Raw genomic sequence first — 16408 nt, 5'->3', positions numbered from 1 at the left:
CTGAAATATATGTTGGAGGGCAGAGCTGCGCACAAAAGTCACCCAACCACGAGAATATCAAGTCGAACAAGCCAAGAAAAGCACAAAGCAAGTGCAATGACCCCATTACCAATCCAATACATCCATGTCAGATTCTTCTGTTTTCTCCTTTCCACGGTCTTCTCAAAGACTCACTATAGAATTTAAACGGCAAAAGGGCACCTAGAATAACAATATTTGTGTACCACGCTTATTTTAATCTAATATTTTTTTTATCACTTAAGTGTCAATTTTTTTAAATAATTATTTGAGTGTCAACTCCGGTGAGAGTCACCGGAAATCTTATGTGACGCCTAATGGCTCGCTGGAGAATCCTAGTAAGCAATAAGAAAAGCCAAAAATTAATATATAAAAATTCCACATAGTATTCAAAAAATTTAAAATAAGTTAACAATTTTAAAAAATAAAATAAAAAATATTTAAAAAATGGCTAAAAAAGCATCAGACTTCAGCATTTGTATCTGAAAAATTATAATGCAATCTCCATCACTTTTATATGCAAAAAATCAAAATTTACTCCCTAATTCGTACTGAAAAATAAATAATTAGAAATTAAGCTAAAAATAACTAAATAACAAAAAAAATTTAAAAAAAAACATTAGGGCAGTTTTTACTTTTTTTTAATTTATTTTTAATTTTAAGAGTGAATTTTTGAATAAAAATTGCCACATGGACTTATAAATGACATGTCACTAAAACGTTTTAAATAAAAATGCCATGTATATATTTTGGCTAGAATTTCTCATGATTGGCACCAAACTAATTATTTTTTCTCCGATTTGACATTTAAGTGACAAAAAAAATTATTGCCACCAAAGTGATCGCCGTACATAAATATTGACACTCTAAATTTACTCATACAAAGTGGATTTTGAAAATTTCCAGTTACCTATGATTTAAAATATTCATACATTAATCTGCATATCTCTATTGGTAAAATTCACTTTTGCACGAAAGGGCTCTGTTTGTTTCGCATATAATGAATTATTTGAAAAATATTTTCTTAAAAATGATCACTTGTATCGCTTCAAGTAATTAGTCAATGGAATATATTTTCATTATTTTCAATAATTTTTGTCCAAATATTTTTGCAAATTGTGAAAATATTTTTCGTTCATTCATTTTTCTAAGATATATGAGTGATTATTTTTAGGAAAACATTTTCTAAATCATTCATTTCCCGGAAAAATAGATGGAGCCTAAGTATATTAAATATCAATGGGATTAAGAGTGAACTCTTTTATTTTTCTCTACGAAAACTTCAACAAAAAATCATTTCAAAATATTGTCATAGTTATCAATCTTGCATACATCTAATAACATTTAGAGTTATCACCTCAATTAGAACGAGAAAATATCCGTACTTATAGATTTAAAGTAAAAATAACTCAATGATGCCAATATCCATATTAAGCTATAGCAAAAAATAAAATAAAAATGACTTTGTCTGTTGCAATGAACACTCAAAAGAATAAAATGACACTATCCAAAACAGTATATCAAAATAGAAGAATCTCCATAACTACAGAATAAACTATACTAGGTACATTTTGTTATGTGATCGAGAATGTATCTCTAATTGTGAACTTAAATCAATAGTATAACACAGCGAATCAGATTACTTTGATTCCACACAAAATTAGATGCATCAAAATTCAAGATTGGTATAAATGCTACTTAAAAATGACGAATGCTCTAAAGAAAGTGACCAATCAATATGTCAATTTAAAAGGAAAAAGAAAGGGGTCCATGATCAATTCAAATTTAGTGGAACGTGATATATAGGATGGCTCACAACTGGTTATGGTAAAATAATAAATAAGAAAAAAAAACCCGAAAAATCTTTAATCATCTGTCAAATTGATTTATGTGGTTTTATTAGCACAATATAATGCTTCTACTTATATAATTTCATGGCTATTGCCAGATTTTGTTTCAAAAAAAGTACTAGACTATTTCAAAACATTTCATAGTTTCTCCACTTAAAATGTATTGATCTGGTAGTATTTTTAGAGGTAACGGGTAACAGTCATTATCTCTCTCTCTCTCTCTCTCTCTCTCTCTCTCTCTCTCTCCATATTTTGTTCGTTAATTGATTTAAACGTATGGAAAAATGGTATTTGATACCCTTCTTAAAAAAGAAACATCGCTACATCCCCCTAATTTTTTTTTTTTATAATGAAAGGGACAAAGTCCAAAAGTTACACTAGAACTCGCCTAACGAAACTAGATCCAATCTAATCTCTTAATAATAAAGGAATCAAATCTCTCGATGCTCTATTTAAAACTAATATGTCATTTACATCACGAGAGTGAATGATTCAATTTGCTAACCAATCAGCACATGAGTTTCCTTCTCTAAAGTTATGCAAAAATTTGACATGCTGAAAGTACAATATAAGCTGTTAAATCTGAGAAATGAGTTAAATGGTAGCTTTTCATCTGTTCATATTTTATCTACTTAAACTATTAATGCTCATTTTGGGATGGCAATGGTCCCCCACTCGTTGACTCCAGCTTTGGAGCTTTCATGGAGGAAGCTCAACTTCATTCAAAATGGAAGAAGTCGTTTCAAAAAATCTTCAAAGAGACTTTTGGACCACTTGTAGTAAAGCAAAAGTCTTACGGAGTATAATCAAAGTCAAAGTTAAAAAAAAAAAACAAAAGCTATGGGACAATAAACGATCTTCCATGTTGGATATATTTAGAATATGCATGATATTCTGGATATTTATAATATCATGAATATCTTTTTGATTGATTATAATTGGTTGAGCAATATTTTGTTACTCTTAAGTAATCATTCTGTAAAGTCTATAAGTAGGCTCATGTACTTCTTATTATTACACATCGATATATACGAAAATATTCTCCAATTCAGTTTAATTTCTACAATTTCCTCAACTTGGTATCACAACTTCTTTTTTTGAGAAACCTAATCGACCCGGCTTTGCAACGCTAGCCGCATATGCTGCGTTGCTCCTCCACCGTGATCGTCTGCGTTTCTCCACCAAGCCCACGACTTCAGTTGTAGCAAACCGCCGCTGTCACGGACTCCAACACACGTGCCACCGTGCGTGGCCATCTCGGACCCACCAAAGCCGTCAACCATAAGTCAATTTCGAGAACATTCCGTTGGTTATATTTACAATACAAGAGGACCACCAAATTCTCCGTCACTCAACGAATTCAACAAACTTAATAGTTCCCTACAAGAACTGATGAAGAAATGAGGTGACGAGAAGTTTGCACGCTTACAAGAGCTGCTGAAGAAACTAGAGACAAACTCATTCAGCAATTGGTGGAGTGGGACAACAAGAACCATTGGATTTTACATGGTCCCAAAATACTCCAATTCCCTCTATTAGCTTCAGTTTGGTCGCCTCAATACAACGAAAGAAGCATGAGATTTGCTTGCCGGTCGTTATTCCACCTCGGATATTGCTCATCAATATCAGTTGTTAGGCAATTTGCATTGGCTGCGTCAAGAGATAGGCAAATCTATTAACAATTTTTTTGTCTGCTATGCATGCTGTTTTGGATCAATTGGCTTTATCCGAGCCGCAATGGGAAGCCAATACCATTGCTGCAAGTTTGCTAAATATCGTGATAATATGAATGTTATGCAATTGCTGATGGCACTTAATGACGAGTTTGAACATGTACGAGCTTCGGTTCTACATCGAGATCCGTTACCTCGTCTTGAGGTTGTTGTTTCGGAATTATTGATTGAAAAGACTAGGCATCCTACTTTGAAGGTGCACCGCCTATATTGTCCACTCCTCCGGATGCGGTGCTTGCCAACCCTTCCTCTTCTTGATAGCGCGAACCATATCCTACATATTGAACTTGTCAATCTTGCATCCACTTCCTATCGACGACAACCTAGGCAACCTACAAGACAAACAATCGATCAAGATACAAAGGTCCACCTGGACACTCATCCACCATTGTTGCTGTTAAATATGTCTCGAGTTTAAAATTGTTATTGGCACCACAAGATAAAATATGGGGACCACATTTGACCATTACTCAAGATTTTGGTCCGACACTTCTTTCTTGAGTAATGGTAGATCAAGAGATCACGGTGGGTCCCAGAGAGTTCAAAAAGAAAGAAGAGCACATGGCTTCTTCATGCAATTGTCGTTCACAAAAGAGAAGGAAATTTTGTGGGCCCAGCGGTGGTGGATGAAAGGAATAAAAGAAGAAAAAGGTAGGGTTTGTTTCCCCCCTTTTTACGTTGAACCTGCAGAAGCCTTCGCACAAAGAAGAGAAGAACAAGCAGAGAAAAGCCGCGCGAGAAAAAAAGCAAGAGACGTTCTTGTTTCTTGGCCGTGCGCGAGCTGTTGCTTGGGCTTGAACACGCGGAGAAGATTTGTGCTTCGTGAGTTTTATTTTTGTTATATCCAAGTAAGTTGTTTATTTGTAAACACTTTGGGTTTGGGTATAATCTAGGTGCGGGAAACACGAGCGTATTGAGCGATTGTAATTCCGATTCTCCGATTATAGTGGATTGTTCTTGCTGGCTCTCCCGTGGATGTAGGTACCGATATTCGGACCGAACCACGTAATTCCCGGTGTCATTTATCGTTCATCGTTATTTCTCTTGGTGCTTTCGCATTGACTTATTTGCAAGATCCGGGTTAGCTTCCGCACGTTATATTACAACAATTGGTATCAGAGCACCAGGTTCGGATATTCTAGATTGTGATTTGGGGCTTTTGCTTGTCCGATTATTATCTGGATATCCTGTGATTGCAATTATGTCCGGAGTGAAAGCTGAAATTGAGAAGTTTAACGGGAGGAACAACTTTGGGTTATGGAGTCTCAAGATGGAGGCGATATTGACAACTCAAGGTTTAGCAGAAGCATTGGAGGGCAAGGCCGAGTTGCCCGAAACGATGACGGATGCTGAAAAGGATGTGGTAATGAGGAAAGCTAGAAGTTTAATCCTGTTGAATTTATCGGATGAACTGTTAATAGAGGTTGGTGAGGAGAAGGATACCGCAGCATTGTGGACAAAACTTCGGGCGCTCTATGTAACGAAGGGTTTGAACAATCACTTATACATGTTGAAGAGGATGTTCCGGTTCGGATATACTGAAGGTACGTCTATCGAAACCCATCTAGATGAATTTAATAAACTCATGATGGATTTGAAGAACGTCGGTAAGACACTTGATGATGAAGAGCGGGGGCATGATGTTGTTAGCTTCCCTACCGAGTCATGGGAGCACTTTGCTTGATTCAGCATTGCGGGGCGTACTACGATTACCTCGGAAGAGGTAAAGTCCGCCTTATTTTCTAAAGAGTGGCGAGAGAAAGTTGCGAGATGACGGTCTAGCGCAGGATGTAGCGCGAGGACTAGTGATTCGGGGTAGAGAGCAACAACGAGGGTCCAAAGAGCAGCAGAGGTAAAAGCAGATCTAAGTCACGCCATAGGAAGTCCAAGGGACGCGTGAAGTGCTTTGAGTGTCACGAGGAAGGGCACATCGGGAGAGATTGTCCAAAATTGAGAAATAGAGGTGATAAGCAGAAAGCCACAACCAAGGTGGCGAACGTTCTTGAAGAGAGCACTAGTGATGCGAGGCTGTCTTGTGTGTGACTGCAGGTTCGTCGGGAGATGAATGGGTGCTAGATTCGGGGTGTTCTTATCATATGACGCCTCATAAGAACTGGTTTACTACTTACCGGACTGCGGATGGTGGTAGAGTTACGTTGGGGAATAACGCAGCTCGCAATGTTGTGGGGATAGGGACGGTTCGGATTCGGATGCACGATGGCGTAGTGCGCACATTGACGAGACGTGAGGCATGTACCGGAGCTCAAGAAGAACCTTATTTCTTTGGGGACACTCGATGATATCGGGTGTAAGTACACCGCTGAAGGTGGAGTCTTTGAAGATCTCTCGAGGTGCTATGACGGTAATGAAAGGGAAGAAAGTGAGTTCTCTCTATCATCTACTTGGGAGAGACCGTGACAGGAGGCTCGCTGCGGTTTCATCGGGTGAGTCAGATTCTGATCTAACTCGTTTATGGCATATGCGTCTAGGGCACATGAGTGAGGCGGGTATGACGATGCTGAGTGATAGAGGGTTGTTAAAGGGTCAAAAGACAAGTAAGTTAGACTTATGTGAGCACTGTATCTTTGGGAAGCAACGCGGGATTAAGTTTGCTACAAGTATTCATTCGACCAAGCAACCGGTAGAATATATTCATTCGGATGTCCGGGGCCCGTCTCCTGTTCCTTCGAAAGGAGGTGCTCGTTATATGCTGACATTTATCGACGACTATTCCAGGAAGGTATGGGTATACTTTCTGAAGCACAAATCTGATGTGTTTGATCGGTTCAAGAAATTTAAGGCATTGATTGAGAAGCGATCGGATAAACAGATCAAGTGCCCGAGAACCGATAACGGCATGGAGTTACGTGGTAAAGATTTTACCGAGTTCTGCGAGAGAGAAGGAATTGTGAGACACCGCACAGCACCTGGGACACCACAAGAGAATGGTGTGGCGAAACGGAAGAACAGAACTTTACTTGAGCGGGCTCGGAGCATGCTTTCGCATGCTGGAATAGGCAAGGAATTTTGGGCCGAAGCAGTGAACATGGCATGTTACCCGATTAATCGATCTCCATCATCTGCTATCGAGTGGAAGACTCCCGGAGGAAGTATGGTCGGGAAACCTGTTGATTACTCCGGATTACGAATATTCGGATGTCCCGGGTATGCTCATGCGAGTGATGGTAAGCTTGAGCCGAGGTCGAAAAAGTGCATATTTCTGGGTTATGCACATGGGGTGAAAGGCTACCGGCTGTGGTGCACCGATCCCGGATCACCCGGTTTTCTAATCAGCAGAGATGTGATTTTCGACGAGACCGAAATGCTTCGACAGAGGAGTTCTGACACACAACCAGCAGAGCAGACGGATCATGGTGTTAGTAGTGAGGTGGAGCTTCAGGTGGAGACTCCGGAGACCTTGGAGGTAACAGATGTTCGGACCGCTGAAGTAGCCGCAGTTCATGAAGTCGGTGATAGTGAACAACCAAGATACGGCCGCAAACATAGTATAGCCGCGGATGCAGACGAGAGAAGGCAAATTAAACCACCGGTACGTTATGCTTATACTGATTTTGCTTATGCTTTGACCGTAGGTGATGAGGTGGAGACAGATGAACCTTCGTCTTACTCTGAGGCGATGGCTAGTTCCGAGTCGTCGCAGTGGCTAGGGGCTATGAGTGAAGAGATGGAATCACTCCATCGAAATCAGACATGGGAGTTAGTTAAAGTACCAAAGAGCCAGAAGATTGTCGGAAGTAAATGGGTCTACAAACGGAAAGAGGGCATTTCTAGTGTCGAGCGGCGAGATATAAGGCGAGACTTGTTGCGAAGGGGTATACCCAGCGGGAAGGCATTGACTACGGTGAGGTGTTTTCTCCCGTGGTAAGGCATACTTCTATTCGTGTTTTACTTGCCTTTGATGCTGCACAGGATCTCGAGTTGGAGCAACTTGATGTGAAAACGGCGTTTCTTCACGGTGAGTTGGAGGAGCAGATTTACATGAGGCGACGGAGGGATTTGCTATTCCGGGTAAGGAAGATCATGTTTGCTTATTAAAGAAATCTTTATATGGGCTTTGAAACAATCTCCTAGACAGGTGGTATAAGCGGTTTGACGCTTTCATGGCTAGTCGAGGACTATTCGAAGAGTCGGATGGACACCGTGTTTATTTTAGGAGATTGGAGGACGGGTCTTTGATATATCTGCTATTATATGTTGATGATATGTTGATAGCAACGAAAAATATGTCCGATATTGATGTCTTTGAAGAGGCGGTTGAGTGCTGAGTTTGAGATGAAAGATTTAGGTCTTTGCGAAGAAAATATTGGGTATGGAGATTTTGCGTGACAGATTGCAGGGATTATTACGTCTGTCTCAAAAGAAATATATTGAGAAAATTGTTGCACGTTTTAATATGCGATCGGCGAAGTCCGTGAGTACACCATTAGCGAAGCACTTTAAACTTTCGGTTAAGTTATCGCCGCAGACCGAGGAGGAAGAGGAACATATGTCTCGTGTTCCTTATTCTAGTGCCGTGGGTAGTATTATGTATGCTATGGTATGCACTAGGCCCGATATTTCACAAGTCGTCGGTGTGGTTAGTCGTTATATGAAGCGTCCGGGTAAAACTCATTGGGAAGTCATGAAATGGATCCTCGAGATATTTGAAGGGGACATCGGACGTTGGTATAGTATACCGGGAGGGACGGTAATGGCGAGTGAGACCACCGGTTTTGTGGATTCCGATCATGCGAGGTGACTTGGATGAGTGCGGGTCTTTAGCCGGGTACGTGTTTACGCTTGCGGTGGTGCGGTTAGTTGGAAGGCGTCCTTACAGGACCACGTAGCCTTGTCATCGATCGAGGCGGAGTACATGGCACCGACCTTTGTAGCGAAAGAGGCGATATGGTTGCAAGCTTTGCTCATGGACTTTGGGTTAGAACAGAAAAGTGTTGATATACACTGTGATAACCAAGGTGCGATTTATCCGGCATATCCGGTTTATCACGAGCGAACGAAGCATATCAATATCGGGTACCACTTCATCCGAGATGTCTTAGCGAAGGGTAAGGTTGTTGTGAAAAAGATTGCTACAGCAGAGAACCCCGCGGACATGATGACTAAGCCAGTTCTTTTGGCGAAGCTCAAGCTTTGCTTGAGCACTATTAGCGTCTGTAGAGAGTGAGCGCCCGTGGGGGCGTTAGGAGAGCAGCATGGATGATGATCATTATTAATTCGGCTTCAAACATCGAGCCAAGGTGGAGAATTGTTAAATATGTCTCGAGTTTAAAATTGTTATTGGCACCACAAGATAAAATATGGGGACCACATTTGACCATTACTCAAGATTTTGGTCTGACACTTCTTTCTTGAGTAATGGTAGATCAAGAGATCACGGTGGGTCCCAGAGAGTTCAAAAAGAAAGAAGAGCACATGGCTTCTTCATGCAATTGTCGTTCACAAAAGAGAAGGAAATTTTGTGGGCCCAGCGGTGGTGGATGAAAGGAATAAAAGAAGAAAAAGGTAGGGTTTGTTTCCCCCCTTTTTACGTTGAACCTGCAGAAGCCTTCGCACAAAGAAGAGAAGAACAAGCAGAGAAAAGCCGCGCGAGAAAAAAAAGCAAGAGACGTTCTTGTTTCTTGGCCGTGCGCGAGCCGTTGCTTGGGCTTGAACACGCGGAGAAGATTTGTGCTTCGTGAGTTTTATTTTTGTTATATCCAAGTAAGTTGTTTATTTGTAAACACTTTGGGTTTGGGTATAATCTAGGTGCGGGAAACACGAGCGTATTGAGCGATTGTAATTCCGATTCTCCGATTATAGTGGATTGTTCTTGCTGGCTCTCCCGTGGATGTAGGTACCGATATTCGGACCGAACCACGTAATTCCCGGTGTCATTTATCGTTCATCGTTATTTCTCTTGGTGCTTTCGCATTGACTTATTTGCAAGATCCGGGTTAGCTTCCGCACGTTATATTACAACAGTTGCTACTATTGAAATAGAACTCTATTTCTCTATCGTGGAAACGGAGCTTTGCTCCTTCAACTCGAGATCTCTCTCTCTCTCTCTCTCTCTCTCTCTCGAGAGTCACTTTGGGAGTTTTTTTTTTCTTTTTGCCGAATACTTTGCCGGGTTGGACGAAAGATTTTCCATGCTAGACTTAAAGAAAAACCAAGTTGGAGTCAAAAACATAATTTAAAACTTCCACGTACGGCGAATCGTTATAGCTTATCGTTCGAGGTACTTAAGTGAATATTTTTTTTACTAATATAAAACTTAAGTAATCGCTCGAAAAATTTTGACACTAAAGTGAGCCTGTTTAGACCTCTTGTGAATCGGCTTAAAATTAGTTGGGTAGGGCCGATTTAGTTCAATTTTCGAGTGGAATTGGCCCATTGCTCGCCCTTCCAGCTAAAGTGAAGGAATGCTATATTTGTCGGTAGGTCTATGGTAATGAGCTTATCCATACTGCGGACGGACCCAACGGTTAAGGGGGTAAATGATAACCATTCTATTTCATAAATAGATTTACGGCTAGAAATAATTTTTTCTATTTCCGTTTCTGGATGAGTTTCTGAGCAAAAAAATGTGTTTGATAATAACATAAGATTTCTACTTTTGAAAAATGTGTCGACCGGCTGACGGCAGGGGGCGGTAGTGGTGACCTGCGGCGGCGGCCGGCGGTGGCGGGTGTTTGAAAAAAAGTGAGATTTTTATTTTTGTTTCTCGGAAAAATAGAAAATTATTATTTCTCATTTCTTCTTCAAATCTATTTCCGAAACAACTTTTTGTTTCAGAAATAGAAAAATAGAATTACGTTAACAAACAAGTTTCCGTTCCGAAAATAGGTTTGGAACAGAAATTTTGTTTCTGGATGGATCTCATGCACCCCCTAAGACTCTTTGTTCCCCACGTTTTTATCTATCAAAAAATTAAGTCAATGAAGGACTTATCGTGGATTGGGGTTGAAAGAAGTCTGCCCCCTTCGGCCTCTTCAACTTTGATGTAAATCTTAAAAATAGGTTGCAGTCAGGATGGAGAAAAAACGTTTAATGGTGGTTACTGATTGTGACAGAATAGAAGTTATGATATTCGAATTCAATGTCTATCATCTTAAAATTTCATGGGGTAATACGTAAATAATTCCTTTAATTTCTTCAATCAACTCACTCAGATTGCTTGCCTGGATTTTTAGGTGGGTTGGGTGGTTCTGGAATCGAGTTACAAATTATCATCTCCAAATAAAGTCAACATGAGACAGCATTTTATCATCTATTTAAAATGATCGGATCAATTTTACATTTTAAATTTATTTTGCGAAGAATGAATGATTTAGAAAATATTTTCATAAAAGCGTATCGTTTGTATCACTTATAAAAATAAAAAAAATAAAAAATATTTAATTTTCTCTGTTTTTGCGAAACCAACGAAATCTTAAGCTTACGAAGAATACGACAACGAAGCTGTAGTTTTATCATGACAACGAGCGAACCCTAGACAAGCGCAAAAAACACACTTACAAAAGAAAAAAAGAAAAAAGAGGCGGGGTGGTGGTGGTGGGGGGGAAAGAAATCTGAAAAACACTCGGATTGATGAATTCGCGGGGCTACTCTCGGTCTCGGGAAGAGGAATAGCAATTGCAATTGGCTGGTTGGGTTGGGGTTGGGTTGGGTTGGGTTGGGTTGGCGTTGGGGTTGGGGGAGGGGGGAAGAAAGCAAACCACATTTCTCAGCAGATTCAGAGTTGAGTGTTAAGAGCGAGAGAGAGGGATTCATGGAGGGAAATGGAACACCGCACCCAATTCCAAGGACGGTCGAGGAAGTCTTCAGCGATTTCAAGGGCCGACGCGCCGGCCTTATCAAGGCTCTCACCACTGGTTTTCCATCCCAATTCATCATCTCTTCCTTCCTTCTCGTTTCCCCCTTTCTCCTTTTTTGACCTGATGCATTTGCCCTGTTCTTCTTCTTTCGTCTATTTCTTGCAGACGTTGAGAAATTCTACCAGCAGTGCGACCCCGGTACGTTCCCTTCCTCCCTATGCTGTTGTGTCTGGACACAGTTTGATTCTTCCAAAGTCTCCACATTGGCCAACCTCACTCGCTCCCTCAGCTTGTCGATTGTTATCGTTTTGCTTTTCCAACCACCCACCCCCCTCTTCATCTCTTACCCCTACTTGTAACCTCATCTGTTGCATATCAAGTTCGCCCCTTGAATCTTTTCATTGTACCGAATATGCCTCTTTGTTTTTACATGACACCCGGGGTGAATGGAGATTCCTGGTTTGAAGAGTTTTTTTTTTCTTTTGACTGTCAGAGAAGGAGAACCTCTGCCTGTATGGTTTTCCAAACGAGACCTGGGAAGTTAATTTACCCGTGGAGGAGGTTCCCCCTGAGCTTCCGGAGCCTGCCTTAGGAATCAATTTCGCAAGGGATGGAATGCAAGAGAAGGACTGGTTGTCACTGGTTGCCGTGCACAGTGATTCATGGTTACTTGCCGTTGCTTTCTATTTCGGTGCACGGTTTGGTTTCGGTAAAAACGAAAGGTATGAAGGGACTATTCTCTTCGAGCAAAGTTACCATTAAGCCTTTTTTTTTCTTTCACAGAATCAACGTCCATGTTTGCTTCCGTATCTCTAACTTTTTTCTTTGTAACCTCTGATATTATGATAGTTTTGGAATCTCATAGACCCGCCTGAATGTTGTTGCGTCAGTCCAGCCTAATGAATTGCTCATTCTGGTTTCCCCCCCTACGCACAGCATGTTGTGGTTGTGAAGGAGAAACATATATACCAATAGATGAATTATCACGACAGTATATTCAAGACTTTTGGATGTTAGAGGAGTCTCCCTATGAGGTTTTGTGTGCTTCGTGGCCAGGCAATTGATCAGAAATTAGGACTAGAATCGTACAAGATTGCTTTTTATTGGTTTAATGAACTGTACTCCTGAATGGTATCTGTAATCATTAAGCTTAGAGTTTTCCTAAAAGATAATTGCCATTAGTCCTTAAAATTAATTTTTGAAGTTTCGTTATGAGGGTTTTCCAAGATCTTAGTCCTAGCAATGAATCACGTGAATTTTAAGTGAAAAAATTGCTGAGAGCTAAATAACTATCTGCAACATGTGGGATTATGTGGTCCAGTTACAAAGATGCAATGTTTGGAGATAAACATTTTGTTCAAATGAATGAACTTTCTTTCTTTTGTCCTTTCTTTGAATGATAATAATTCAACTGAAGCTTACTCTGACCCTACTTTCTTGGGGATAGAGAAACACCTTGCTGTGTGATGTATTTGTGAAGTCCCATCTTGGTTGTTAATGTTAGTTACTCCTTTTGGGTCTTATGGCTGCCATCAGTTAGGCCTGGTGTTATTAATATCACCAGAACCATGAGCGGGCATGCTCAAAACCACAGGGAGTTTCATCCCTAAGATTGATTTTGACAGGCTTTTCAGAAGGGAGAGATTAGTTGGAGGCAAAATATTTGAACAAGTATGAGATGGGAAGATAGGACTTTTCATAGAACAGATTATGGTAAAAAGAGGGTGAAATAGACTCCCGCCAATCTGCATTTAGTTCTGAGCACATAGATGGGCGAAACCCGTTTGGATGTCAAAGGATGCTATGTCCATATTTTGCCGAGGCAGTATCAAAGACAAGGAGCAATTGCCCCATCTTAGTTCACTATTAGGATCTTATAGAAGTTTGTGGCATAGAAGCAAATTGTACTTTATGTTGCTCTCAAAATTAGATTCCCATTCATCTATACTGTAAAAAAGACACTTCTGAAACTTTTATAGTGGTTTTCCTGTTTTATCGTGCTCTTCCTTTTGAATAATCTATTCAAAGTTCTTCACTTTGTATTTAGCATTTTTCTCTTTTTTCCTGTTGTTGCTATCAGTGTTTAAAAGTTTCTCAAGGTCATGAAGGCATCGACTGATTGTTCATCTGGCATCCACAATATATCCCTTTTCACCATGAATAATTCAGTTATTTTAAAGGTTTTGTTTACTGTCTGACTTTCGTCTGATGACCCCATCTTCTTGTATCAGTTTTAATCTCCTCTCTAGGCTGGCTTGTTTCTTGCGGTGTTAGAGCTAAGGATTAGAACCTGGCGAAGTCTTTTTCCCCTTTTGGACAATCGAAGGGATTAAAGAGAGTCAAAGACTGGTTGACTTTAAGCTTCCAAAGAAATCACAGTACGGTTGAGGTTGTCTTTTCATTTGGATAATAGAGTGAATCGTGGCATCAAAACAACTGTATGGTACCATGTAAGAACTGGCAGAATGTTTTAGGATGTGATAGATTGGTGGAAAGTGCAAAACATTAATATCTTTTAGCCAAAATAAAATTGATTACATCAGACGGTGTGTGCTATGTATTAGTGGAGGTAGTTCGTCTGATTCGGAAGAATGCAATTTTTCAGGTGTCATTTTCTATATTTTGGTCTAGATGCATAGTGTGTTTTGTGGCTAGTTGGCATTTATGCTGATGGTGTTTAGGGTATGTATATAGTATGAGGGAAAGCTAGAGAAGCAACTTGATAAAAACCATGCTTATTTGACTCCCAATCCATGTTGGACAGATAAATAGAAATTCTTGTAAGAACTGTCTGCAAGGATTAGTTTACGTTTATGCATTTTGCAAGTGACAATATGGAGAGATCAGGATAATTTGATCTCTCTCTCTCTCTCTCTCTCTCTCTCTCTCTCTCTTCTTTAGTTGAACTTCTGATATTACTGGATCTTCCGGACACCTTCATAACTCTAGGGATGGGCATGTGCTTAATCTTCTTCCTTATCCTGCTTTTAGCCTTTTGTGCCATTGCTGTCATGTTAATGCGGTTGGACATCGCAGAAGACCTTGTTTAGCTATGTGGCTTATGCAATTCTGATGCAATGTATTGCTGTGAGGATACTACCAAGCTTCTTGATGCAATGAAACATAGCACTTATTTAATTTAGTAGAGATTGCACTTTGTGTCATGTCATCTTTTTTGTGTTTGTGTTGGTATTTTCTGTCATTTCTCCTCAATGCTAAGGTAGCTCAAATAAAGGCTATTGTGATGATAATCTAGGTTTTGTGAGGAACTAGCTAAAACATATCAAGTCATGTCGAACTTTTCTTTAATTCATGTTGTTTTGAGTTGTTGAGCATGTTGGTGGTGATCAGAACAGTACTTCATAGACAATCACTCAGTATATCTTGGATATTTAGTGCAGGCTGACAGGGCAGTTCCTCATTACCATTTCTTTTATTTTTTCCTGTTTCTCTATAGCTTTTTTTAAACTGCTGTTTTCCTATATTGCTTGAAGATGGATCTGGATTTAGAAGGTTGGAAACTTTCTGTGGTCGTGGTAATTGCTAAATCAGTTCTTCATTGCGAAAAACTATAGCGTTGACCCTTCTTATGGATTTGAGCACCCGATGAAGCAGGTTCTGAGAACTTTGTTACACTATTTCATGCTAATAGGTGTGATAGAACTGTGCTTTTCTCAAACTTGGGTTGTCACCTGGGAGCTCACTTAGCCATCTTGGCTGTGCTCTAGTCTCAATTTTTCCTACACAGATTTTGGTCCCCTGGTTTCTTGGTAGGGTGGATTACCCATCATTATCACGCCAGGCCTATTCTAAATTCATGAGAAATCTATAATTGCAGTTAGTGCTGATACAATAAATTTTTTAAGTGACTTTTCTATTGTACTGTTTTGCAAATGTATAGAAGGAACTAGCTGAAGTAATCAGTGGCAGTTTGAGTTAAATGGAAGCAGAACTTCTCCAGGCAAGATCCTACCATCGTCCACCTTAGATCCTTCATATCCCTTATTGGTCAACTTGGATAAATTCCCCACGTTTATTGGTGAAGATGGATAGGAAGCATTTGCGTGGAAACAGTCAAACAAATGTGGAACAATTTGCTGTGTTCTGCATTTTTGAGCGCAGAAAATAGATAACTTGCATTATAGTTGATTTAGCTTGTTCTGATTTTGGAGGGTCGAATTTTACAGAAAGAGGCTTTTCCAGATGATAAATGATCTCCCAACCATATTTGAAGTTGTCACGGGAAATGTTAAGCAATCAAAGGAACAATCTGCTAATCAGAACAGCAAAAGCAAATCTAGTACAAAGATGGTAAGTAGTTTCAGTTTTGACATGATATTATGTACTTTTGCCCCCTTTGGTTCGTGCATAGTTATTCCTTGCTGATCATGCATGGATGTTGCTTTTAAACTGCTCCCTGCAGTCTGAGCCACAATCCAAGGGAGTGAAGATGTCTCCAACAACTAAACAAGAGGAGGACAGCGGGGAAGAAGAAGAAGAAGACGAGCAGGGTGCCACCTGTGGGGCATGTGGGGATAGCTATGCACACGATGAATTCTGGATTTGCTGTGACATCTGTGAGAGATGGTTCCATGGAAAATGTGTAAAAATTACTCCAGCAAAGGCGGAGCATATAAAGCAGTACAAATGCCCCAGTTGCAGTAGCAAGAGGGCTAGAGTCTGAACCATGTTAAGAAATTGGACATAGATCAATCAAGAAGGCTAGAGAAGATCAAGAAATTTCTCTTTGCAGTTTAATTTGGACAATGTAGTTGGGAACTGGTATTGCAACAATGGAACTTAACCTACACTCTTCTTCTATCCAATTTTCTCAGGGCTTATGTTTGAAGTCGTTGCTCACAATTAGAATGCCTTATATGTATATTATTATTTGTGCAGTCTCATTTGTTGCAAACATTCTATGCCTGAAGGCGATTGTGCACCTTTAGTTAGGTTAAGGTTCTTCGTTGGGATGTAACAGGATGTTCAG

At 40.0% G+C, this 16408-nt stretch overlaps 1 protein-coding gene across 2 annotated transcripts; it reads left to right on the top strand.

Annotated features, from left to right (window-relative positions):
• Window positions 1-11294: 11294 nt before the first annotated feature.
• On the top strand, window positions 11295-16267 carry LOC115747368 (PHD finger protein Alfin1-like). Of its 2 annotated transcripts, none has more exons than XM_030683506.2 (5): window positions 11295-11475; window positions 11584-11616; window positions 11912-12140; window positions 15606-15729; window positions 15842-16267. In XM_030683506.2, the coding sequence occupies exons 1-5, from the start codon at window positions 11373-11375 to the stop codon at window positions 16100-16102; spliced, it is 750 nt and encodes a 249-aa protein (XP_030539366.1). In that variant the 5' UTR covers window positions 11295-11372; the 3' UTR covers window positions 16103-16267. The 2 variants fall into 2 exon arrangements, with proteins under 2 accessions (XP_030539366.1, XP_048128817.1); XM_048272860.1 differs by having other exon boundaries at window positions 15591-15729.
• The last annotated feature ends 141 nt before the right edge of the window (window positions 16268-16408 follow it).

The sequence above is a fragment of the Rhodamnia argentea genome, chromosome 11 (genome assembly GCF_020921035.1).
Source record: "Rhodamnia argentea isolate NSW1041297 chromosome 11, ASM2092103v1, whole genome shotgun sequence".
In the NCBI taxonomy this organism is placed as follows: domain Eukaryota; kingdom Viridiplantae; phylum Streptophyta; class Magnoliopsida; order Myrtales; family Myrtaceae; genus Rhodamnia; species Rhodamnia argentea.
The sequence above is the reverse complement of the archived record's forward strand: the minus strand, read 5'-3'. Positions and strand labels throughout refer to the sequence as shown.